The sequence below is a fragment of the Phalacrocorax aristotelis genome, chromosome 12 (genome assembly GCF_949628215.1).
Source record: "Phalacrocorax aristotelis chromosome 12, bGulAri2.1, whole genome shotgun sequence".
NCBI lineage: Eukaryota > Metazoa > Chordata > Aves > Suliformes > Phalacrocoracidae > Phalacrocorax > Phalacrocorax aristotelis.
In genome coordinates this window covers 9,218,511-9,243,704 of record NC_134287.1, presented here as the reverse complement: position 1 = coordinate 9,243,704, position 25,194 = coordinate 9,218,511, and the positions used below count along the sequence as shown (strand labels likewise).

The 25,194-nt window shown below is 51.3% G+C and overlaps 3 protein-coding genes across 3 annotated transcripts; all 3 read left to right on the top strand.

Moving 5' to 3' along the window:
• The first annotated feature begins 3,895 nt into the window (after positions 1-3,895).
• CALHM3 (calcium homeostasis modulator 3) lies at positions 3,896-6,778 on the top strand. The gene is made up of 3 exons (XM_075108110.1): positions 3,896-4,182; positions 5,112-5,367; positions 6,338-6,778. Exons 1-3 carry the CDS (start codon positions 3,896-3,898, stop codon positions 6,776-6,778), a joined length of 984 nt encoding a protein of 327 aa, XP_074964211.1.
• A 6,305-nt stretch (positions 6,779-13,083) lies between these two features.
• CALHM1 (calcium homeostasis modulator 1) lies at positions 13,084-15,520 on the top strand. Its single transcript, XM_075108150.1, has 2 exons — positions 13,084-13,632; positions 15,053-15,520. The coding sequence occupies exons 1-2, from the start codon at positions 13,084-13,086 to the stop codon at positions 15,518-15,520; spliced, it is 1,017 nt and encodes a 338-aa protein (XP_074964251.1).
• A 5,164-nt stretch (positions 15,521-20,684) lies between these two features.
• CALHM2 (calcium homeostasis modulator family member 2) lies at positions 20,685-23,717 on the top strand. Its single transcript, XM_075107299.1, has 2 exons — positions 20,685-21,670; positions 21,754-23,717. Exons 1-2 carry the CDS (start codon positions 21,128-21,130, stop codon positions 22,168-22,170), a joined length of 960 nt encoding a protein of 319 aa, XP_074963400.1. The 5' UTR covers positions 20,685-21,127; the 3' UTR covers positions 22,171-23,717.
• The last annotated feature ends 1,477 nt before the right edge of the window (positions 23,718-25,194 follow it).

The following is a 25,194-nucleotide window of genomic DNA, read 5'->3' as shown; positions in this document are numbered from 1 at the left end:
GGAAGGGGTTTTCCAATTCACCAGCTAAGAGATGCCCAAAACAGAGACTGGACCACAGTCCTCCCATAGTGACCTGGGAGAATGTAGCTGCTCTCATGCCACAGGGACGCCGTGTTTTACCGGTGACTTACTCATCCTCCCAGCACTTGGTGTGGGGGTCCATGTGGATCCACACTTAACCCTGTAAAGGGAAACTGAGGTGAGGAACACACATTGGTTGGTACCTGCTCCTTGTGGCCATACAGGGCTCACTTTAACCAAATGCTGCGTGGAGGTGGCATCCCTGTGTGGCAATTAATAAGCCGAGAAATTAGGAAGAAAGAGGCATTCAGAGCTAAACTAATTCCATAGCCATCTCCTGCAGTCTGGGAGTGTGCTGGGCCAGTTCTGTGTTCCTGGTTGATCCCAGGGTAACTCTGCGGTCAGCAACAGAGGCACAAATAGGAGCAGGACGATAACTCAGCCTCCTGTGGTGCTGGTGGGGGGACCTGACCTGCAGCACCCACTCAGAGTGGGACAGTCACCACCGTGCCCTCAAGGCAGGTGTCAGAGTTGCTGTGCCTTTGCAGATCAATTGCACAACCTCACAGTTTTAACATGGGAAAAGAAGTCCCCTTTTTTTGTGCCTTTACATCATCTTAGGAGCAGCTGACCAACCCATGTGACAGTTTTCTAAAAATATTTTGCTTGAGGCAGATGTTGAGATCAGAAAAAAATCAGTCTGGGTAATTTGTCAAATATCTCCTAATGAGGTAACCCATCATCTCCCATGCCATAGGCCAGGAGTGCTCCTGCCAGAGCCCTGCGGGCCCTTCCCCACTACCAGGACAAGCGCTCAAGTTAATGGCCTATTTCCAGCAGAACAAGCTTTGGGACAGGTGAAATGTCTGCTCGTGGACACCAGTTTCCCTGGGGTAAAGGGGTTCCAGTCCCAGCACAGAAAAGGGAGACCAAAGTGTGACAAAGAAACTCATATTCCCAGCAGCTCACTCATTGCTGAGGTTTGGGGGGGGGGCAGGGAGCAAGCAGGGTTACTGGCACAGCCACAGTGCTCCTGCCGCCGTCCTTTAGGGACCAACCCAACAGTGAGTGTGGATCTGGTGGCACAGGCTGAGGGCGCAGCCCCCGACACACTGGACCTGCACTGCTGGCTCTCTGCTCCCCACCTAAATATATGTATAAGGGCTTGCTCTGGATATGCACGGACCCTGAAGGCATGCACGCTGCATGCACAGCATCAGTGCCGCTACAGCATCGCAGGCTCATGCACAAAACTGACCATACTGTTCTGCTGAATTTGTCCTATTTTAAATGAGCAACTAGAATTTTGATGATGAAATCATCCTTTTCCCCAAAGCAAGACGGACTGATGGCTGTGCTGCACCAAAAGGGCTCTCATCTATAGGGTGAGGGTTTCCCACACCCGTACCCACCCCCCTCTCCATCACCCACGGCAAAAAGCCTATGGCTAATATTTTACTCCCATTAAGGAACAGGGAAGGGTGTTCCCCTCCCCATGTTCTGTAGTGCTGCAGCAAAAGCAAAGGGTTGTCCAACATGGACATCAAAAAGAGGCACTGAGGAACAACAGCTTCCAGAGTGGTTTTGGAGATTTGCTGCCAAGGAGCAGCTGCCTTCCTCTGAGGATGGTGCCCCTGCCCAACAGCCCCAGAGAGCCACAGGCAGCCTTGCAGCAGGCTTAGAAGGGTGACTTCACTGCTGGGGACATGGGGCAGGTCCTTGCTGCAGGAGAGGAAATAGATTATTTTAATCCTTGTTTCCTCTTTGTTTCACCCTAAGAACTGAGTAACCAAATGTGCCTGGTTTTGAGAATTATTTTGAACATTTGCCCACGTTGAACAATTTACTTACCTCAAAGGTCCTTTCTCTCTCTCTCCAGGAAGGTCCTGATGTCTTTTGCCACAAATGAAGGAATATTCCCTTTCTTCTATGATTCAACAACTCTGTGTCTCAGTTCTGAGTTACTGGGGAGATCCCAGGTCACAACAGAGCACAGTAATTACCCTGAGGCATCCTTTACAGATCTCAAACATCCAGGCCAGGCAATTGCATCTGGGAGAAGTAAAATTCCCTTGTAGCTTGTGCTGTCCAGAGGATGCTTCCTACTCTTTTTACATCTTATTCTCCTGAGCTGTGAGGAACTATTTAGCCTTTACTATGTTTTTGCCCAGGAGATCTGGAAAGGCAGAATGATTTCTCTAAAGTAATTGTCCTACAGAGAGTGCACAACACTTTCTGAACCTGACTCAGCACATAAATGCAAGCCATTACATGAGAAACGCAACGAGCATTAGAGCAGTTGTGAACCGAGATGGGCTAAAACTCACCTGTGGAGTTCAGCCAGGGGTGCTGATGCCCTATAACAGCAAAATGGAGGGGTCCTGATGTCTTATAATGGCAAAATGGAAACATTAGCTGATTAGCCGCAGGTTTTTATTGCTGATGGATGAACATTAACAGTCATTTCCACTTGCAGGTAAAGGACAACACAAATACTACAGTTGGTGCAACTGTATTTCATTAACGTAATTGTGCGAGTTGCCGTTTAGATTGGAGGAGATGGCATTGCAGCCCTGCGAGCCAGCATGTGCCACACACCCACTGTAGGTGCCTATGAGCAACTACAGGTACCCCTCCCCACTGGTCCCTTTCAGTGCAATCCCACCAAGGCAACCAGCCCTGCAATGGAAGCTGGCGTGGGCAGAAACCTCAGTGCTGGCAGCAAGTGTACTTTGGTATAGATGGTTCCTCTCTTTTTTAACAAAATAGATAAATGTAACACCCTTTTTTATTTCCACTTTCCTGAATGCATGTGGAAACTTGAGCTGAGAAGAAATCTGAAAATGTTTTCAGGTGAAAGCTGGGGAGAGGAAAATGATGTTGAATACATCAGAAAAAAACTGAGCTCCCTTGTGTGGCAATGAGCTGTATTTATCTGTAAATTAAAATTCTGAGAGGAAAAGAGGAGTTGCCTCCAGGATATTTAAAATGGACAGAAGAGGATAATCCAGCCCCACAGGATAAATGAGCCAGCTGCTCTGATTGCACCGTGCCCTCTGAAGGGGAGCAAGAAGCAGCCCCAGTACAAGGGACTTGGACATGGGTGTAGGCATGATACAAATGTCACAGTACACATATGATGTGTAGCTGAGAGCAGCCTTTGCCCCGAAGTGCCATTCCAGGCTTTGAAAGTTATTGATTCTCACAGCCTCCTGACTGAAGGGTTGGTCCCTTCAGCCCATTTTCATAGGGAAATCTGAACTCGTGATGATGTGGCATGCTTGGAGCTAGGTGTGTGCACTCTACCTCCCCCCTGCCCTGCACAGGGCTGGGGACCTGATTCACCAAAAAGAAATGGGGTGGCAGCAGTAATGCAGATGAGCTCATTTGTCTTGCCTGGTTTCTCCTGCCAAAGAATCACCCAACAGCCCTCAATCAGTAGAGAGGGCAGCTCACAGGCATCCACCGATAGCTCTCCATTGAGAGTTAGCATCTCCAGGAGGGACTCAGCATTACCAGACACTGTCACCGGTTGGTACGTGGGACAGCCCTGAAAATGAAAAACAGGGCAGAAAAAACCGCTGCTGGAGCCTGTATCCTTCTGCTCACCTAGAAAAGCTACCAACTGCCCCGGAAGATACGCACTGGGTGAGAGACAGACCTGTGAAAGCCGTGTACCAGTGGGGAAGCTCCAGCACAGGGTTTATCCCCTGCCACAGCAGCTCTCTTCCATCCCCATCTTCCTGCTCTGACTGACCGCAGGCTGAGCTTCATCCCCCACCCCACAGCAACAGAAGCAGGGGAGAAAGGAGACACGCTGTGCCAGGCAGCCCAGGAATTTCCCAGGAGGAGCACCCCTGGCCAAAAGAACACGATGGATCGTTTCCGGATGATTTTCCTGTACTTCCAGTCCAACTCAGAGTCTGTCATGAATGGGATCTGTGGGCTGTTGGCCCTGGCTAGTGTAAAGATGTATACCTGCTTTGACTTCAGCTGCCCCTGTCTGCCCCAGTACAACATGGCATATGGCTTGGGGATCATGTTCGTACCCCCAGTCGCCCTCTTCCTCTGCGGCCTTATCCTCAACAGACAGTCCCTGGTGATGCTGGAAGAGTGGAGGCGACCACAGGGGCGCAGAAAGAAGGACCTAGCTGTCATCAGGTGGGGTTTGCACCAGGAGTAGCGTCCCTTCTTTCACCTCCTGCTTAGCTCTCTCATCTCCCTATCTTTGATCCTCCAGGTAATTAATTTTCTTCTAAGCTCAGTTCCCGAGACCTTTCCCCATGAGCCTGGAGGGGCAGGGGCATGGTAAATGCCAGACTTCTGCCAACAGCAGAAATGAAAGCAGAGCCTCATCCCATCCCAGCAAAAGAGGGCAGGAGCGCCTCAACACCAACAGCTGGATTTATGCTGCCACCCTGGGAAACTGCATTGCTGCCTGCCCTGTCGTGCACATGCACGGTTTCCTCTGGAGTTTACACGTGCCAAAAGATGAGGCATTTCCACTTAAATGTGCAGGAAGGGTGCCATTTCCATCATGGTCATTTTTATCGATAGCCTTGTGGTTTCCCTCCCCTTCAGCTGAGTTTTTACTGACTTACACTGGTGGAAGGGAGAGGAGAATAACATTCAGTCTGTTACAGACAAAGTTTTACCCAGTGCACAGGCTGGTATGCAGTGGGGCAAGAAAGGCTGCAGAACAAATTATTTCCAAGTAGAAACTGAGCTGATAAGAAAAGAAAGAGTGAATGAAGAAGACGAGGGAGAGCTGACAAGGATTTGTGCATGGGAGACATAAGTACACAGACGAGGCAAGCACAAGATGAGGGAGGGCCGTGCTCTGCGTTGAATGCAGGCAGCAGGCAGAGCGCTGCCACGCACTGGCACAGATTTCACTAGGAGGCAGCACAAACAAAGAGATCCCAGAGCAGAACAGGCATTAGCTGCAGCAATGCCGGGGACAGTCCTGGGAGTCAGATCCCTGACTCCGGGAGGGCTGTTTGGCATAGGGCAGCCTGAATCCATCAAGGCTCTGGATGAGGAGAAAGCTCCCAGCATTTACCCACTCACTTCTCTGTCTCCTGCCCCAGGTACATGTGTTCCTCCATCATGCAGCGAGCCATGGTTGCCCCTGTCATCTGGATCATAGTCACCCTCCTGGATGGCAAATGCCTGATCTGCGCTTTCAGCAGCTCTGTGGATCCTGAGAAGTTTGTGGGCTTTGCCAACACCAGCCCGGTGCAGGTGCAGCAGCTGCTGGCCAAGGTGCCCTGCAAGGACGACGAGCTCATGAGGAACAACACATCCCGCAAGGCAGTGTCTAGGTATCTGCGCTGCTGGTCCCAGGTAGGTCACTGCCAGCAAAGGGCCCATGTCAGTGAGGTGCCTGGGGAATGTGTCATCTGCTCCTGCTCTTCCTTGATTTGTCATAGCTTCACCGTGGTCAGGCTGGGAGCAAGACTGCTCTTTGCTTCTTTATGCCCCCAAATGTTGCCACCCTAAGTGATAATCTCCAGAGTCACTCTGGTAGGGAAAAGGAAAGAAATAAAGTATGGTTTAATTAACAGAACTTTGTTTCAAGAAGAACCAGCAACTCCTAAACCCAGATAATATAAAGCAGGTTGCAAGGAATATAGGTGTCTCCTAAGGCCCTATCCATGTCAGAAGACCTTTCTAACTGCTAACCTCACAGATAGGACCCACTGTTTTAAGGACAGTGCAAGCTGAGACAGACGAAAGCAGCTTGCACAGGAATGATAGGAGAACAGGAAAGGATGGGGAGTGGAGCCCTGACCAGCCCCTGCTCGTGGTACAGGAGTGCTAGGTCAGGGATGAGGACCAGTGGGAGGGCATTGAAAACAAGCCCTTCCTTCTTACCAAAGGGAGCTGCATGTATGTAGTCTGGGCTGTTTTCACCCTGCTGCTGGGACTCCTGGGCCCTGGACCCAGTGTAGGTGGCAAATGAAGATCTCATCGGAGATAAGTGAGCACCAAAGAAGATCACTGAAGTCTCCCTCCCCCGAGGCACTCCATGCTCAAACCAAATGCCTGGCTGCTCCAGGCTGCCTTTGCAAACAGTTATCCTACTGAACTACTGATGCACAGATAAATGTCCTATATTCACTGGGGGAAGATTACACTGACCCTCTGAGTGCAGTTTGGGGACCTCAGGGACAGATCAAGGACAGGATTCCAGACATGCCACATCTCCCCTCCAGCCCCACAAATTCCCTGTCTTGGTGATACAGGCAAACAGCTCGTGCCTGTCCTTGTGCCTGTCTTGCTCCTGTTCCACTGCTTATTTCTTATCACCCAGGCACTCGGCTGGAGCATTTTGTTGATCCTTATCATGGCAGCTTTCCTCACCCGCTGGCTCAGACCTTGCTTCAATCAGGCCACCCTCCTGCAAGCACGTCACTGGAGCAACTACATTGATATTGAGCAAAAGATTTTTGAGGAAACCTGCTGTGAGCACAGCCGGCTCTTTGCTCACACGTACATCCTCCACTTCTTTGAAAGCATGCGGCAAGAGATGAAACTGCACAGCTTCAGCTTGCCTAGGGAGAGAGAGGGAGATCTTCTCCGGGGCATCACAGATCAGGACCAGATGAACAAACTTCTGAAAATGTGGTACTATGAGAAACCTCCCCTGGATATCAGCCAGGCAACCCAGAGGCACCCCCTGGGGCAAGAGAGATCCCTTCTGCCCTGGGCAGACAGCCCTGGTACCAAATTCCCCCAGCACACCAATGTGTAAAGGGAACTTGTCCTGCAGACACTGAAGGCACACTGCCATGCTTCTGCACAAAGCAAGGACCAGAAGGTAGATGACAGTGGTGCTCACATCTTCCTCCAAAACCCTGACTCCAAAGGCTCCGCTCCAGGGCGTGCCTAGCAAAACCTCCAAAGTAAACTAGCTCTGATGATCCAAAGGTGTCAGACTCGGTCACTGTTAATGACATTTCTCAACCAAGGGCTCTGCATAGCACTTTTTTCATATTAAAGAGTTTGCAGCTCCTTACAGCTGTGATAAAACCCTTCTGGCTCAAGGAAGGATTTAACCAAGGCAGCAACATCTGACTGCATATGCAAACTGACAGGAGCAGAAACTTCAGAGGTGTGAGAAGCTCCTGCCCATTTCAGTGAAACCTGGTTCAGAGAGTTAGCAGTGCTGACACTGAAATTATTTAATTGGCAACTGTTTTAGTACCACACCAACATGTTTACTCAAAAAGGCAAAACCACCTCCTACATCTTCCCATCTGCTGAGAGCTCTGGCTGTCCCCAGCCCAGCTGCCAAACTGTTCAGCCTCCCTCTAACAGCCTATCAATACTTCCATGGATTTCAAAACAAAATATGGCAACACACTGAAATTCATGGAGCAACATAAATTGAATTGGTGATAACCCTGGATTGGGTTGGATTGGCAGAAGGAAAAGGAGATGGAGGTTCGCTTAACATATCCAGAGCCATGGAACCATTCTGGGGTTCATGTGGCTGCTCTAAGCACTGGCATTGGGCCATGGAAAAGATGTGCTGATTCTGCCTGAGAAGTCTGAACACTGATTTCAAACACTCCCCTTCTAGATTTTAATACAAACTGATCTATCCAGAGGATCATCCTTGCGTCACCTTGTTGGGCATTTCCATCCTTAGTTTCAAAACTGTTTGAATGTAACCTTATATCTGAGCCTTTAATGCTAATTACTTTCTTACTTGCCTTTTTTCAGCCCCTGTTGTAGACGATGCCAACCATGGTGCCAGTTTGACTGATATTTCTGTCTAGCATTGCTGCTTGGATGCATTTAACCCTTTACTGCAAATTAATCCAGTACAGACCCATATAATCCTCCAGACCAAGGTTCACACTGATGCCTACTTTGCCCCTTGAAGTGAGGGGTGCAAGGTGGAGGGGCTGTGAGTGAAGGGATAAAGAAGAAACGCCTCCTTGGCCATGGCTAGATAAGTGGGGCAAGCAGGGCCTCCAGGAGGAAAGAAGAGGGTGAAAAAAGGGCAAAGAAACCTGCCACCACCTTGTGACTAAATCCAAAATGAGGAATCAAATTGAAAACACATATTAATCCCCCAAATTAACTTGTTGAGATTCTGGTAAGTAGGTCACTTCCTCCCCAGGATGTTTATGTGCACGGGCTCAGGGAGGGAGGAGATGCTTGGCAAAACACAGGGAGGCCAAATAACTCCATGGGCCACCTGTGGGCAGCTGCACCCCTCTGCCAGCCAAGGCCCAGCCAGGAGCTGCAGGATGCGGAGGGATGGGCTGCAGATCTTTTCTCATTTGTATAGCAAAATCAGCTCTGGCTGAATACTGGAGCTCACCCGGACATGCTCAGAGAGGGCACAAAGCCAGCTGTTGGCCCATGCTGGTTGGGAATAACACATTAGTCTTCCCACCAGGAGCTCTTTAGGTCCAGGGAGCTTCTGAGCTCTCTTTTGAAATCAGCATTGCACTTTGAATTTCATCTCTGGTTTACTTGTATCAGGCACAACATCACAAATCTCAGGCTGAGACTCAGTTTGGACTCAGCACTCCATGCTAGTCAAATTGGCTATTTTCCTAACCAGCTCAGAGCAGAGGTCTGCAGCTCGCCTTTGCATGCTGTTTTCCATGTTCTCAGATTTTAACTCATCCCAGAGTGACCACAAAATACGAAATGCAAAAAAAAGGGGAAGAGGAACAGCTTTGTTATCTGTATCAGGAGGGAGAAAACAAGGATTTAAGGGCACTACCATAGACTTTTGCAGGTCTACAAAGGCTTACACCCAGCTGGGAGGGTCAGTGTGGTCATGGGGTAGCTCCAGTTGGACAGGGCCATGGGTGTTCATCCCTCCCAGCCTCCTTGAGTCCCGTGCTGTGTTTCCCTTTGAAGCCAGAGAATTCTTCTCCATTGTGGAAGATGGTATCTGGCACTCTGTCATAGTTTAGCCTCAGTCAGCAACCAAGCACCACGCAGCCTCTAGCTCACTCCCCCCTGGTGGGACAGGGGAGAGAACTGGAAGAGTAAAAGTGAGGAAACTTATGGGTTGAGATAAATACAGTTTAACAGGTAAAGCAAAAGCCACACACACAAGCAAAGCAAACAAGGAATTAATTCACTACTTCCCATGGGCAGGCAGGTGTTCAGCCATCCCCAGGAAAGCAGGGCTCCATCATGTGTAACAGTTTATTGGGAAAACAAACGCCATCACTCCAAATGTGCCCCCCTTCTTTCTTCTTCCCCCAGCTTCATATACTGAGCATGACGTCATATGGTATGGAATATCCCCTTGGTCGGTTGGGGTCAGCTGTCCTGGCTGTGTCCCCCCCTAGTTTCTTGTGCACCTGGCAGAGCATGGGGAGCTGAAGAGTCCTTGACCAGTGTAAGCGCTACTTAGCAACAACTAGAACATGCCCGTATTATCACCACTGTTTTCAGCACAAATCCAAAACATAGCCCCATACTAGCTACTATGAAGAAAATTAACTCTATCCCAGCTGAAACCAGGACACACCCCGTGACGGGACAAGCAGCAGCCGGCACAAACCCAAAATGCAGGAAATTCCATTTAAACGAAGATGACGCTTACTTACTTTGAGGGTGACGGAACAGACTGCCCAGAGAGATTGTGGCACCTCCACCCATGGAGATGTTCACAGCCCTATTAGATGAGTCCCTGAGCATGCTTTGAATGGGGTGGTGGACAAGACAACCTCCAGAGGTCCCTTCCTACCAGCTCTTCAAGGACTGTGTATCCTCCTGTGGAAGTGGGAGCAGAGAGGGTCATTCACAAACTTTAGCAGCTCTCTGTCTCTCAGGGCTGGTCTGATGCCTGACCTACAGACACATCTGACGTGCTCAGGGTTCCTCACCTGCCAAGAGCCCATGAAACAGCAGGGCTGACTGCAAAGACAACTTTCCCAATCTCTTCCCAAACTCTCCTGATGGGAATTGTGACTATTTTCACGTCCCTCCTCTCCATATCCTACATTGACTGGGACATGCAAAGTCCTCCCTGACTCCCTGGCTTGGTGTCTGTCTTGGTGCCCAGATGCAAGGCCCCACACTGGGAAGGACTTGGGCATTTACCATCTCTGCCAGGACGTGGTTTCCAAAGCACAAGCGGGTTGGGATTGTGGAAGGAAACAAAGTTCTGCCCTCTCTTGCAAATCAGTTGGAGTGGATTTTCTATTGGCAAGCTCGTGAAATCAAGGCGATCCCTAACAAGGCAACATGGAAAGAAAGACCCAGGCATTGGCTTGTATTGGCTCTGTTTTGAATCCCATTGACTTATTGTTGGCTTCAATGAGAACTGCCAGTGCTGCGCACCAAGCAGGCTCAGACCCCTCATTCATGTTTAATGAAAGGCAGAGTTTTCCTGGAGATCAAAAAGCTCTCTGCTTTTTATGAGGTTGATTCATGCAGGCTTTCATGTGAACTGCCCTTCAAAAAGCCACTTGCCAGGTGAACAGGGAAGCCAGCCTGAGCTCTCAGCTAGCAATACAATAAGCTTCATCTATATTCATGCAGCCAAGCCTCTTTCCATTTGATGAGATCATGCAATTAACCTCTCCGCAGCAGGCAGAGCTAAGACTGCCCAGGTATTACCCATGTGCTTTCTGCTCTGCCTCTGTGATGGCATCTCAGGGTGAACTTGGCATTATCAACTGAGCCCCAGGGCTGCTGTAGGGGAGACATCAGAAACTGCAGCACTGACTAATGGTCAAAACACCTGGTTTGGCCTTCCTACCTCCTTGCACTGCAAAACCTTGGGGAAAAGTATGTCCCACATGCCACCCACCTATGTGCAGCTTACCTTGGTGACATGTCTCCCAGCCCCCACTGCTGCCGTGCTGGTGCCCAGACAGTCAGCTGTATCTTGATACTCATGTTAACAGCACAGGTGGTGCCTGGACCGGAGGAACTTATGCCTTGCAGGTAGGCAATACTGCAACCATCTGTTTTACAGCCACTTGTAGTCCCAATATTCCCCCATCTTTTGGCCAGCTTGAGGGAGCAACCTAGTGCATCAAAGCTGCTTTGTGAACTGGGAATAGAAGAAGCAGGAGAGCACCAACACCACAATCCACTTCTTTTAGGTTTGTGCTGTAGGAACTAAGACTGGCCCAGCCGTAGCTATCACATCTCATTTGTGTTTGTCTCAGTTCTGCCAAGCTGGGGAGGAGTCTGTCTGGTCGGCTTTATGCTGGCAAATGTGCACAGGATCTCTGCACCGGAAAGCCCCCTGCATCTGCAGAGCTGACAGGCACAAGCTGAACTGAGCCATGCCCTTGTGAAAGGGAAGAGAGATGGGGAAGATTTGCACCCCAGTACCAACACACGGGACATGTCCACAACAGACCTGAGCTGGCTTTGCCCAGGCTGCTCCTGGTGGGCAAAGAGCAGGGAGGGCAATGCAGGTGTTCAGGTCCACTTGGGTCCAGGTCACCTGGTGTTGCTATTGAATTAATAAGCCCATGTAACGTAGCATGGCTAAACTGTCAGCAATCCCGTGCTGTACAGACCAGTAAGCCCAGCACTCAGCTAGCTCAGTCCTCCCTGCACCATGCACTGGTTGCATGGGAAACGTGCCCTTAGACACCTTAGCCACAGGTCAAGGCATATGGCTAAATGGATGCACTTTGCTGGCTCAGGTAGTCCTTGCTCTGCCCTTCCCAGCAGGATTAGAGTGATCTTCAGGGGAGTAGCAGCTCCACTGCACCCTCAGCCCCCAGGGCTGCTGGGAAACACAGGCCCTCAGGGGACTGTGGCTGCCCTTGGGCCAGGGACGTCACTGGCAGGATTTACATACCCTCCTTGCATTCCCAATTCCTGCACATCCCAAATTTATCAAGGGGCTGGGATTATACCCACAAGAAGCAGCTGCAAGAAAATTGTTCAGCCTCCATCACTGCCATTCAGAACAAAGTGCACTCAAGCTTTTCAGAAATGCACATTGAAAGTGGGTGAAAAGAAGAAATTTCAGGGGAAAACTTGGATGTCAGACCTCTGCTGGGCAGGGAGCATCTGAGAAAGCAGAGGCATCTAGGGCTCAGATGCTTTCAGCAGGACCTACTGCAAAGCAGGGTGTGTTCTCTGTACCCCGACCCTGCAGCCCTCACTCCTTTGTCTCCCTGTTTTTCTCCAGCCCTAAAGCCAGGAAAAGTACTATGTGCCTCTGGGTGTCACCAGACTACCCAAGCCAGGATTTGAAGGATATTTTAGCAAGCCCCGAGGGCACAGGGCTGTGAAAACAGAGGAGCTACACGCGTCATCTTCTAAGTCTGGCTGAAATGCAGACATTTGTAGGATGGAGGGGAGCGAATAACAGACTTCGGCAGTACAGATGCAACATCACAGAGCACAGAAAGCTTTGTTGTTCTTTCCTCTGCCTTTCCTTTTCTTTTCCCTTCCCTCTGCAAAATAAAAGAGAGAAAATGCATTTCCCAGTGAAGCAGAAGCAGGTACAGACCGGGGGCTGGCAGACCTGTGAGGCACTTGCATTAGATCCTGCTGGGGCAATGCAGACATGGAGGGAGGGGGCAAGCTCTGGTGCCCTGCTTTTCCCTGTGTGACAGCACTGCAGAGGTGGGGCGTCCCCTTCGGTCCTGGGAGGAGCACCCGCCTCCTACATTTGCAAACAGGTTCACAGAGGCTGACCAGCCAAACCCCTTTCTGCCCAGGGCAGATTGCTCTGGGGAGGGCACAGCCATGGTAACACCTGCACCCTCCAGCCAAGGGGACCGGTGACCAGGAGACTGCAGAAATGGGGATGTGGAGAAGAATGAATCCAGACTTAGAAAACCAGAAACAAACCAGGTCCCGCAGACCCAAAGAAGAGCAGGAGGAAGCAAACTCTGAACTTCTGCAAGCAGCAAAATCAGCAGAAAAACAAAGTGTTTTATTTTTCTGCTTTAAATATTGGGGCTCTAAGAGTGCATAAATGAATCAGTGGGGTGCACAGAGACCTGCTGATGCCTATCTTTGAAGAGGAGGGCTGAAAGAATGAAGTAAACCGAGGCCACAGCTCAGGCCTTGGTGGGGGAGGAATCACATCAAGGGAAGATGGACAAGTTTCGGATGATCTTCCAATTCCTCCAGTCCAACCAGGAGTCCTTCATGAATGGCATCTGTGGGATCATGGCCCTCGCCAGTGCCCAGACGTACTCAGCCTTTGATTTCAACTGCCCCTGCCTGCCACACTATAACCTGGCCTACGGGCTGGGCATCCTCCTGGTGCCCCCCTTCATCTTGTTCCTGCTGGGCTTCGTGCTGAACAACAATGTCTCCATGCTGGCAGAGGAGTGGAGGCGACCCCAGGGCCAGCGAGGGAAGGACCGGGCCGTCCTGCGCTACATGTTCTGCTCCATGGCGCAGCGGGCCATGATTGCCCCGGTAGTCTGGGTCTCAGTGACGCTGCTGGATGGCAAGTGCATCACCTGTGCCTTCTGCACCTCAGTACCTGTGGAGACCCTGGGCAACGCCAGCCACCCCAGCCTCTCCCAAGGGGAGATGAAGCGGGTCCTTGCCCGCATCCCCTGCAAGGAGATCTATGATGGACAGGAGCTCATTGCCAATGAAGTGGCCATCAGGTACCTGCGCTGCATCTCACAGGTAAGAGGCATCATGGCTGTGCCGTCACTGGTGGTTTAGGATTAGGCACAGCCAGCCTTAGCTCTTCCCTCATGCGAATCACCTTGTTGAAATCAAGATGCGGGAGGAGAGACTGTGACTTCACGGGGTACAAGGTGTTCAGACTCAGCTCCAGAGTTACATCTCCAGCATGGTGCAGAGACTGAAGCTGTAGGTCATGCTGACAGTTTGATCCCCCCTCCTGCCTGGGCAGCCAGGTGCTACAGGGCAGCAATACATGGCCAAGCTGTATGAAGAGATCCATTTAGCGCAAGTTCAGAAGGGGCTGATGGGGATGTTACTGCCTGGCTGATGAGGTGTCATCCCCTCCTGTAACCCGCCAGTTGCCCATAGTTGCTCTTGATGCTTATTATAACGCGCGCAAGCAATGGGCCAATAACAATCTATGCCACTTGCCTCTGCCGCTTGCATGGAAACAGCCAGTATGTGTTTATCAACCATGCCAGGGGACCACAAAGAAGTGCCACTAACCGCTTGTCCTACACTTAACTCCTCTCACGACCTCTGCTTCTGGCCACCCTGGAGAGAGGATGGTCTGACCCACTCTGGTCACTTATGTACTGCTGTTCAAAAGCAGCTCCTCTCCCTGACCTCCTTAGAACAGACAGGAGTTATTATCCCCAATTTAAGAAGAGAAATGGGGACACAGAGACTTCTCCAAAGACACAAAGCACATTTTCCTGGGTAGACCCTGATTCCCAGCTGCCAGGAAGCACTGGGAGCTGCAAAACAAGAGGTGTCACGCAGGTACCCCCCTCCCAAGTGAACTTTCAGAGGGATGCATTTAGAGTGGAGTTCACCCTTGTGAGCTCTGCCTGCACAGCCTGGCAGCAGCCTGAGCTGAGACCAATGGTGAATAAGACAGACCAGTCCTGGCTCTGCCCTCATCTCACCCTTCCTGTCAGATCCCATTAACAGGGGAGCCTGTCGCTGCTGCTTACTCACGATAGATGACACTAAGCCCAGCAACTCAGGAAAAGGGTTAGACAGCTGCATAAACCCAGGGAGTCTCTAGACCAGTGTTAGCTGCAAGCCAGAGGATGCTATCCCAGACACAAGTGAGGCACAGCCTATTGGAGGGAGGACCGAGGGCTGGCTGCGGGATTCAGTCTGATGATATTTGTGGTCACTGCCTGCTGATGCCATACACTGCAAGAAGCAGAGAGGTGCTGCCTACATGGGTACATCATATAAAATTTCAGCACAAATGCACCAACATGGTACATAGGCATTTGCAATGTAAATGCAGCCAAATGTCAAACAGCCCGAAGTAGAGCCAGACTCGTTGTTAGTCAGGGGGCTCCTGATGGATGGTGGGAAGTGCTGGGTGCATGCTCTGCCTTCCTGTAACGGGTCCGCTTCCCCCCCCTCGTCCCTGCAGGCTCTGGGCTGGTGCTTTGTGCTGCTGATGACCACACTGGCATTCTTGGTCAGATCCCTCCGGCCCTGCTTCACCCAAGCTGCCTTCCTGAAGAGCAGGTACTGGTCCCACTACATTGACATTGAGCGCAAGCTGTTCGATGAGACGTGTGCGGAGCATGCCAGGAGCTTTGCCAAGGTCTGCATCCAGCAGTTCTTCGAGGGCATGAGCACAGACCTGGCAGCTGCTCGCTGCCACCCACCCAGGAAAGCCCCTGCTGATGCAGGGGAAGCCACTGAGAAGCTCTTAGGCATCACTGACCAGGGCACCATGAACATGGCCCTGAAGAGCTGGCACAGGTGCAAGCCCCCGCTGCACCTCCACCAACCTGCCCTCCCCAGTGGCAACAGCTGGGCGGTGGAAGGGCAGTCCCCCACGCTCCCCCCTGTGCCCCGAAGGGAGACAGTCGCCTACTACAGCCGGGTGTGAGGGGGCACAGGGCTTCGTGGAGGCAGAGCTGCACTTTTGGGAGAGGGGCTGCAGGGAGGGCAGACAGGTGGGCATCTGAGCCAGGCAGGGGCAAGGCCCAGAGCCATGGGGGCTGCAGGGGGACAGGCACCCAGAGGGCTCAGCGGTGCCAGTGTGATCCCATCTGCTGCCACATCCAATCCTACAGCATTGGTAATTCAGGCAAGGAGTTTTGAGCTGAGCAGGTCAGCTATCCAAGGCCATGATGGACAAGCCCCAGGGATGCTGAAGGGCATGAAGCGTCAGCCAGACATGCTGTGCATCCCACACCACCAAGCACCAGGTTTGCGTTGTGGCGGTTGCCAAGGCAGACACTACCAGATGTGCAAAACGTCCTTTCTTTTACCATGTGCTCAGCAGTGGGCAGCGCGTGGGTTTAGGCAGTATTAAAAAATCCCCTGGTGGGGAAACAAGCTGGGGTGCCCCTCTCTCACACCAAGCTGTGAAACCCCAAAAGTCTCCCCACTACCCCTCCACACACTGCATCTCCACAGACACACACAGCTTCCAGGCCAAGAAAAGCTTTAAATAAATTTGACCCAAGCAACAAGCTAGTGAAGGGACATCCTATATTGCATTACATACGATGGGAACAGTGTGGTTGGTGTCGCAGGTACTATTCAACAAGGAGCCACAGAGACGCTCCTTGAAGCGGGTGGCTAGACAAGGAGAGTGGCTATCACTCAGCAGAATGGAGGGTCAGGGCCAGGCTAACCCCCTGCCACAAATTTGCTGCAAGACAGTTTGTTCTTGTAATTTTACCTGTATTCCTCCCTGACACAAAGACTGATGTTAAAACCTGCCTTGTGGGTTTTTTTTAAGGAGCCAAATAAATAATTCAGGCTTACTGTTCAAGCTCCGTGCTTAGGCACAAGGATTTATAAAAGCCATTTACAAAAGCGGTTGACATTTCTTTATTTGAAAGCAATGAAAAGGACTGGGGGGGGGCCCCAGGCCAAGCCCAGGGTCCTGAGGCCGCATGAGTCAGGGTGTTTTGTCACTGTGCAGCAGCAACGAGCAGCCCCGGCCCTTGGAGGAGAAGCTGGGGAGGCAGCACCGACCTTACGCAATACCAGGTGGCTGCCCATTTCCATAGAAACTGAGGACGACAGGATGCAGGCCTTCGAGGTGACTATGGAAATCGCAGCCCGGAAGAGCGCTCCCGGGTGGCCCTGATTTTATTACAATATGCAGAAGGAAAACCCCTTTTGAGAGACAAGTTTTACCCTTGCCACATCCCTTTCAAAACGCTCATCCCCTTGAAATTTCTGCTGCTGCGTTCTTGTTCAAATCAACTTTTTACGGCTGGCTGGTAACTGAGGTGGCTGTCTTTTGCATAAACCTTAATTATTGGTGTGTAACTCCACAGAGGCTGTGGGGAGAGAACAAAGGACCAAAATGATGAGGAAATTCTCTGAGCTGCTGTGAGAGAGCCTGAGCAAGCCCATAGTCAAGGGCATGCTGAATCTGGCTGACTCCCGGGAGAGAGAAGTATGACAGATTTATTATTAATCATCACACCCTGAACTTTAATTAAGGCACCTGCCCAGAAATTAGTAGGCACAAAACCTAATCTACAAAGCTCAAGAGACTATAAGATAAAGGCGATTTCCGCTCCTATTAGTTGCAGTTCAGTGCTGTTAATGGCTGAGAAAGGCACGCTCAGAGCCCCCACAACAGCGAGCCGCATGCAGGGCTGGCGGGCTCCACAACAGAGCCATTAAGATACTGAAAAATGAGCGTGCATTTGCAAAAGGAAGCGTTTGCACTTTTAATTTAGATGTTTAGGATCAGAACTCTGCCCCCATGCAGCAGTTTCAGCAGTCACAGAGAGTCCCTGCAGAGCAGGCAGGGTGTCCTCTCTTTCCTGGATTTTAGGGTCATCTTTCATTGCCTTTGGGAGGAAGCCCCTCTCTAGGGAACCCCATGTGGCCCATGCGATTTCAGCCAGGCTGCGGTCCCAGCACTGTGCCTCATTAGCAGCAGCAGTCTAAGCACAGAGCGAGTCCCAGGTCCCCAACCAAGCCGGCAGGCGCCAGGTGGGAGGGAAGCCAGCCCGAGGCAGGCGCCAAGGTGTGGGAATGCCAAGGGGTGCACTGTACCCAAACACCCGGGAGCTGCACAAACCCGCCCGGGGACCCCAGATATCGGGGTAAAAAGGAGGACTCGGTCCAAAAATCCCGGTTAAACTGCTAACGCTGGGCTGAGCTTAGCTTTGCTCCAGGCAGAGGGGAATGTGGGTGTTGCTGAAGATTTGCCTGTGCTGAAGGCACTCTGGGGAGGGCTGAGTTTAACCCCAGGGACACAGTGATGAGGAGGCTGTGGAAGGATGGGGGCCTCCAGCCTTTGCAACAGGCTGGGTGGAAGCTAGAGCTGAGGGACAGATGGCAGAGAGGAGGGAGCAACGCAAGGAGAAAGTGAGGCATGCTCAGCTGCCTCGCAGGCATCACTCCACAGAGGAAGCTGCAAGCGGAAAAGCTGAGCAGGGCAGGAATGCACCGCGCTTGCCAAATCGTGGGCTGCGCCCAGCCTCACATGCATGGCTCCCCCAGCCTTGCTCAGCCCCCAACACCAGCCTCTGCTTGGTCCCGGGCAGCAGGAAACAAAACCTGGCCACCCCACAAAGCTCGGGACAGCAGATTCCTGCTTTGCCCGAAAACCCAGCCAGGCTGGTGTCTTCCCAGCTGGCTCAGCCGGCTCCCATGCACAAAAGCAGCAGTTTCTGCCCCTTCACGTGGGACCAAGAGCTTCTCCCATGCACAACTGGATCCCCTGGGGACCATGTGGACTGCGTCCAACCCCCAGGCTAGGGACTCCACCATTTCCCCTGTGCACCCCAGCAAGACGCTCTATCACTCCTGTCCTCCAGACAAACCCCAGGCTGTCCCAGCCAGCCTTTGCACAGCTGCATCGCAGGTCTGAAAAAGGGTGATGTGCTTTTTGCAGAAGCCAAATGCCTATTCTTTGCCCCACCCAAGCATAGGCCCTGAGAACAACGTCTGCCCTCCTCCCATAAGCCGACGTCAGTTGCTGACTTAAAAAGGAAGCTGCCAAACTCTTAACACGGTTTTCATCAGCTTTCGCTTCGTCCATCAGCCCAGCCTCAGCCACATCCCCACTTCTGCACAGCCCCTGCACTGCCAGGAACCCCCTGCAGCCAAAGCAAAAACCACACAAGGAGCTGAGAAGGCTCCAGACCCGACTTCAACAACTTTTCAAGTAAGTGACTTCATTTTTTCTTGCTTTCATGCATATTTTGGGGAAAAACTTTTAACAGAGGCTGCTAAAAAATTATCTGCTGCAAAACACTTTTTCCCCTCCCCTCCCACCTACCCCCCTTTCTCCCAGACAGGTACCATAACCCACAAGCAGAGGAAGGGTAACCTTCCCCCAAAATGACACACTCCCTTTTGCCAGCTCCTCTTGTTTTTGCTTTGCTGATTGCCAGGCACTGTCAGGAAGGTCACAGGGCCTTGTTTATCAGGGCTATTTGCTGGTAACTCTAACAACAGTGTGTTGAACCCCACGCACTAGAACAAGTTTGCAGGTTTAGCATCTGGCTGCAAATACAGTGTAGCACAGAGTGTGGCAGCTGGAGCTGGGGGCCTGGTCCCTGTCATGTGGCTGCAGTTTTGGCTGGGCTCTCTCCTTTGCTGAGGGAGTTTTGCATATGGAAAACTGCGAAGATGCAGGAAGACGTTAAGGGCTGCTTATCACACTGTGACTTTAAAGGGGGCCATGGGTTAGACACAGCAGCGAACCGAGGCCAAATTTCTAACCCCTCTCCCCTCCACCTCCCCATAGAGGAGGGTGTAAAACAGGATTTGGTGGGGCGGCAGATAAACTGAAGCACAGAAGTGATTTAAAGCACAAGTGCATGAGCAAGCCTTGGACAAGAGACCATAAGGATTAAGGTGCCTTTGTCTCCTCTGAATGAATGTCCCTGCAGCCTTTTCTCTGCAGCTGAGCCTGGTCTGGGGAAGCCGTGTTCTGTGCATGTCTGCTGGGAGATGCCGGCATCAGAGCAGGTTTTGGGGCAGCCCCACTGTGGGTCAGGGATCCCCAGGAGCCCCGGATGTGCACCATCACTGCCAGCACTGACACTGTGCAAGCTGCCAGAGTCAGTTCTGTGGCAGGGTCCTTCCTGTCTCTGGCAAACCTCGGTGACAGCAGTTCCCCTGAGGCCAGCAGGTTTCATCACATGGGTGAGGACTCCCAGAGGTAGCAGGGTGCTTGGGGCTTTCTCAGATGAAACCCTGTGGGGATGCAGCACAGATGGAAAGCCAGCTAAGAAATTAATTAAATGCAGCTTGCAAGTGGCATGGGGGAATGGGCATCACTGCAGAGGGCATGGATACACTCCCCAATTATTTCCCTGGCCTTCAGAAAAATCAGGGCACCTGCTTTCCACTGCTTGGTCCTGAGTACGTGCAGTCCATGCAGCCCAGCCCTGTTGGTGGGTTGGGCATCCCCGTATGACCACTGCCTGTGTGGCTTCACCCAGTACAACAAAGGGCAGTGAAGTACAGTGAAGTGAAGGGCACCAAGGTCTGCAGGTCAAGGGGCTGAATTTCAGGACAGCAGTTAGAGGCTAAGGGAAGACTGCAGGCCAGGACAGGGAGTACGGTTACATCAGCCAACTGTAGGAAAGGAGATCATCCTACCACACACAATCCTAGCAAAATCTCCTACATAATTGCTGACCCAGCTCTATCAGCACTTTGTGTTTGTATCCTGCGTCATCAAGATAAGCTCTGCTTTCCCAGAAAGTAACTTCTTTTGCTAGAAGCAACAGCCCCTGAGCATCCCCTCACCCCTCTTGGCGGAGGCTGCTACTGCCTGGTCCTCTCATGCCACATCTCTCTGCCCCCAAACCTGCTGGACCATCTCGCAGCGCCTCTTGCTGCCTCCCTGACGTACCTTTGCCTGTCACTAAATATTAACTCATCAGGTCTAAAGAGGGAGGTAAAAGCCACACACAGTACCTTCAAGGCAGTGTAGGACCAGCATACACGTGCCGCTTGTGTCTGGGCTGGTGTGAGTCAGTGGCGGGGCTGGGGACACATCCCAACACCAGTGCTCCAGCCCAGTTTCCTCAGTAACACAGCGTCCTCCTTTGTTGCAGGCTTGGGAGATTGTTAAGCGTCTGGCAGCAACGCTGAGAGTAATCGCCTGTGCGGGAGGTGACTAAACCCAAAGAGACGGAAAGACAACAAACGTGCAAATGACTGGGGCAGAAATAGCTGCCCCATCGGTAATATTTGCTGCAGAGACACTTTTGGAGATCTTAGTGGGAAACTGAAATGACAGAGGTTTCACGCATTGCTTAAGCTGAATCCCTCCTTGGCTCCTTTTAAAGTATCCCTGGTATCAGCAACCAGCTCCAGAGGTTGGGACTCCAGGTGGGAGGAAGGAACAGCAGTGTAGGTGGTGTGCTCCTGGAGCAGCCCCTTGCACTCCAGCCAGCCCAAAACATTTTCACCCCTCATCTGTGTGTCCCTCAGTGCTGGGACGTGGGTCAGCACAGCTCCCCACTGCAGCACACACTTCCTCTCACCCCTGGGACAAATGGCTGCTCTCATTGCAGAGAACTTCCGCTTCCTCTCCTTGTTCTTCAAAAGCAAAGATGTGATGATCTTCAATGGTTTGGTGGCCCTGGGCACGGTGGGCAGCGAGGAGCTCTTCTCAGTCGTTGCCTTCAACTGCCCCTGCTCCCCTGCCCGCAACTACATCTATGGGCTGGCTGCCATCGGCGTCCCAGCCCTGGCCCTCTTCCTCATCGGTGTCATCTGGAACAACCACACTTGGAACTTGGTGGCTGAGTGCCACAAGCGTGGCACCAAGAACTTCTCTGCTGCTGCCACCTTCCTCCTCTTTGGCTCCATCATGGGCCGGGCGGCTGTGGCGCCTGTCACCTGGTCAGTCATCTCACTGCTGCGTGGGGAGGCTTACATCTGCGCCCTCAGCGAGTTTGTCCGGCCATCCTCCCTGGACAAGTTCCCGGCTGAGTATGGGGCTGAGGTGCTGGCCAGGTTCCCCTGTAAAGATGTGCCAGAGAACCTCACCAAGTTCAGGGACGAGGTGACGCGGAGGCTGAGATATGAGTCCCAGGTAGGCATGCTGGGGAGAAAGCCACACGGAGTGGGTAAGACCATCTTCCCCTGTCCTAATGCAGCCTCTCTCTTCTCTCTCAGCTCTTCGGCTGGCTACTCATCGGCATTGTCGCAGTCCTGGTTTTCCTCACGAAGTGCCTGAAGCACTGCTGCTCGCCGCTGAGCTACCGGCAGGAGGCTTACTGGGCCCAGTACCGCTCCAACGAGGACAAGCTCTTCCGCCGCACGGCCGAGGTCCACTCCAGGATCCTAGCAGCCAAGAACGTGAAGCAGTTCTTTGGCTTTGTGGCACTGGACAAGGAAGAGAAGGAGCTGGTACAGGAGTTTCCGGTGGAGGGTGTCCAGCCGAGCCCACAGTGGAATGCCATCACGGGTGTCTACATCTACCGGGAGAACAAGGGCTTCCCCCTCTACAGCCGGCTCCACAAATGGGCCAAAGGGGTAGAAGGGAATGGGCCAAGCCCAGAAGGCCATGAAATGCTCTTTTTGGCTTCCTAAGACAGATAGGCATTGAGAGTGGTTCCCCAGACCGCCTGGCAGGCTAACCAGTATTGGTGTGCAGCTGAGGGATTCACTAGGAATATTCCTCCCAGGAGGATTACTTCTCTCAGTGAGTAAATAGGGATCAACAGCCTGAAGGTAGAGGCTGATAAGCAGTACACTGAGCTGGGGAGCCCCTCCCTTGGAGACAACTGTCTCATCGCTGCTTCTGGAGAGACAAGAGGAGCAAAGAGCAGATGCACACCTTACCTCCGAGCTGCCAGTACACCCTGCTGCCTAATGCACCAGCAGAGACCTCAGGGAGCAAGAGGTGGGCATGACATTTCTAACCATGACTCCTGCAGCCCCACCATCTGCCCCATGGCAGGGTTAGTCCCAGCCATCCCACACACCTACTTGTTTTATCGACATCGGTATCTTCTTCTGCAGTTGTGCAATGCCTGTTACGCAGGCAGGTCCTGGAGCACTTATACAGGCTTCACAGTGCCGGGAAAAAGAGAGAAGCAGCAGGTAAATTCCTGTGGCAAGGGAGATGCAATGGCACCTGGGAAGCAATGAGTCAGTAATACAGCAACACACTGAATAACCGAGACACCAAGGCAGAAGGAATCACCAATATTTGTGGTATTCAGAAAAACACTCTGTAATTACCAAGTTGGCATTTATTTGGGTAGGACACCAAACTCCCTTTGTTCTCAGTCAATTGCCTGGCAATCTCTAAGACCAAACGGTTGCAACCATGAGTTTATAAACCTGGAAGATGGCACCATCAGCAGAATAGCTTTTGGGCGAGGCAGAAGCTCAGAGCAAGCAGTACTTGCAGTAGCCACACTGCTGTCTGCAGCTCATTACATTGCTCATCCAACCATTGGATGAGAGTCCTGCTTGTTTGGGTTGCGAGTTGCAGCAAAACCTCAACCAGAATTAGATTTACATATAGGTATATATACATATGTGTGTATATATACATATATAGTGCATATACTATATAATTATAGTTAGTTAGCTGTATTAATGGAGCATCTTCCTTGTAAGGAAAGGGGAAGTCAAAAGGCCAGATCACATGTACCCATCTGCTGCACTGGGGCTGCAGCCCTGTAGTGGTAAGAGACAGTAGGAATGGATGGGGAGAGCAGCCCTCTCCCTGCCATTCTACTACTGAACTTTCTTAAACCCTTTCCACTGCCTTAAATGGTCCCCACAACAGACGGTCTCTTTTATGGAGAGAACTGCACTCTGAGAAAGCAAAGCCAGAGAGGTGTAAAATCACTGCCCTCACCGTGACACTATGGCTTCAAGGCTGCCCTTCTGCCACTGTGCAGTCCCTTTTCTCCTGCGGGTCAGTGCTGTGTACCCAAAACTGTTTCCAGAGTTGGCAGGACAATGGAGTTTGTTTTTCCTACTTCTACTGTTTCTTTACAGGTACAACTTCCTTTTACACTGTGCTATTTACCAGAAAGCCTTAAACTGTTCAAAAAATGGCTCAAACCCACAGAACTCAGACGGGCTCACCCACAAGGAAGTTTGAAATAAATTATTAAATGAGCGTTATTTTTCATTGCCTTCTTTTTTTTCGGGGGGCACAAAAGCATATTTTAACATTCTCTTTGAACCCAAGGACTAGGTATTATCTCTGTTAAAACTTTCAGATCCTATCCTATGGAGATGGCCCCAGGATGAGAAGGTTTTAAAGTATTACCATATATTACAAGTTAGTAACACTGACTTTTAGTTATTCTTGCAATGAGTAGCACAGATCTTGTACATCAGAATACGTAATTGCTGAAAAGGAAGGAAAATGTATTTAGAAACCTTTTTACAAATACCTTCCCTTGCAAGAAAGAGCTGGAGGGTATTCTCTTGCTTAAAGAGGCAGGAACACCACCTAATGAGCGAGGCATCCCAGGATCCCTGTTCAGCTTCTCTACAGATTTGCCTTGCATTTGTGGAAAGGCTTGGCTCCCAGCCTCACCATCAAGTAATCTGCAGGAATGATCAGATGCAAGTTAAATGAAATTGCATTAACTTGAGATGAAAGAGAGTTCATTTGCATTTCTTCTTGTTGGCCCTCAGGTTCGAACATGCAGACACACATATCGCCACCCACATGCAGGTCCAGCAGAAGCCAAGGAACTTGCTGAAACAAAGCAGCACGAGTATATGCCTGTTCTTACTTCCTTTACTTCCCTTGCCTGCCTCCTTGATAGTCCTAGTTGTTCCTTTGAACCACCTCCAATCCAGTTCCTTCTCCTCCCCTTCCCTCCTTTGAAGCACACGTAATGCTTGAGAATGGATTTGTTTATCCTACGAATAAACCATGAGCACAAACCAGCTTTTGCTCTGTTTAGCTCCCTTCTCCATCAACCCAGCCACTTGCCACGTGCTGGGATGGGCTAGGGGCTTGTCTAGCTTGTCTATTTTTCCTCCCTCTTGTTGGAGAGGGATGTTTGAGAGGACAGCTGACAGCAAGGAGTGAAGCAAGCCACTGCACTCAGAAATATTTGTTTACTATTGTAGGGAATTTTTCCCTCTGCTCCTCTGCAGCCCTGAGCGTGGCCCCAGCTGAGACCATCCTGGGCTTCCGGCCCTTGTAGCCCATCAGCACCATCACTAATATCCCTGCTGACCCTGTTGCTCATCCTTCTCCAATGACAATGCTGAGGAGAGGGACATAAACCCACGTGGCCTTTTATACTAGCGCAAGCAAGTGGGCTAGGCTTCTCACCGAAACACAAAGAGGGAAGCCGAGCTGCCCGTCTTCCTAGCGTGCAGGCTGTGAGCTCACACACTCTCTGCTTTTCCTGCAACGGCTGAAAACAACCTCATCACAGAGCAGCCTACAGTTTGCCAGTTCAGGCACACTTCCCAGAAGCAAGATGGGTTCAAACCAGGCTCCTCCAGTATGGAGAATTACACACAGGTCTTTCTTTTTTCCCTGCTAACTACTGTAGAGACTATAATAGCCCCAGTAGTCAAGAATAAAAAATACCTCAAAGGGATCTTGGTTTCTATTGCAACGCT

What these genes read in the sequence shown, in the direction of transcription:
- CALHM3 (XM_075108110.1), top strand. Translation starts at nt 3,896, where the DNA reads ATGGATCGTTTCCGGATGATTTTCCTGTACTTCCAGTCCAACTCAGAG. An exon ending in AAGGACCTAGCTGTCATCAG is followed by an intron (nt 4,183 to 5,111) that starts GTGGGGTTTGCA and finishes CTCCTGCCCCAG; the next exon opens with GTACATGTGTTCCTCCATCA. An exon ending in ATCTGCGCTGCTGGTCCCAG is followed by an intron (nt 5,368 to 6,337) that starts GTAGGTCACTGC and finishes CTTATCACCCAG; the next exon opens with GCACTCGGCTGGAGCATTTT.
- CALHM1 (XM_075108150.1), top strand. Translation starts at nt 13,084, where the DNA reads ATGGACAAGTTTCGGATGATCTTCCAATTCCTCCAGTCCAACCAGGAG. An exon ending in ACCTGCGCTGCATCTCACAG is followed by an intron (nt 13,633 to 15,052) that starts GTAAGAGGCATC and finishes TCGTCCCTGCAG; the next exon opens with GCTCTGGGCTGGTGCTTTGT.
- CALHM2 (XM_075107299.1), top strand. Translation starts at nt 21,128, where the DNA reads ATGGCTGCTCTCATTGCAGAGAACTTCCGCTTCCTCTCCTTGTTCTTC. An exon ending in GGCTGAGATATGAGTCCCAG is followed by an intron (nt 21,671 to 21,753) that starts GTAGGCATGCTG and finishes CTTCTCTCTCAG; the next exon opens with CTCTTCGGCTGGCTACTCAT.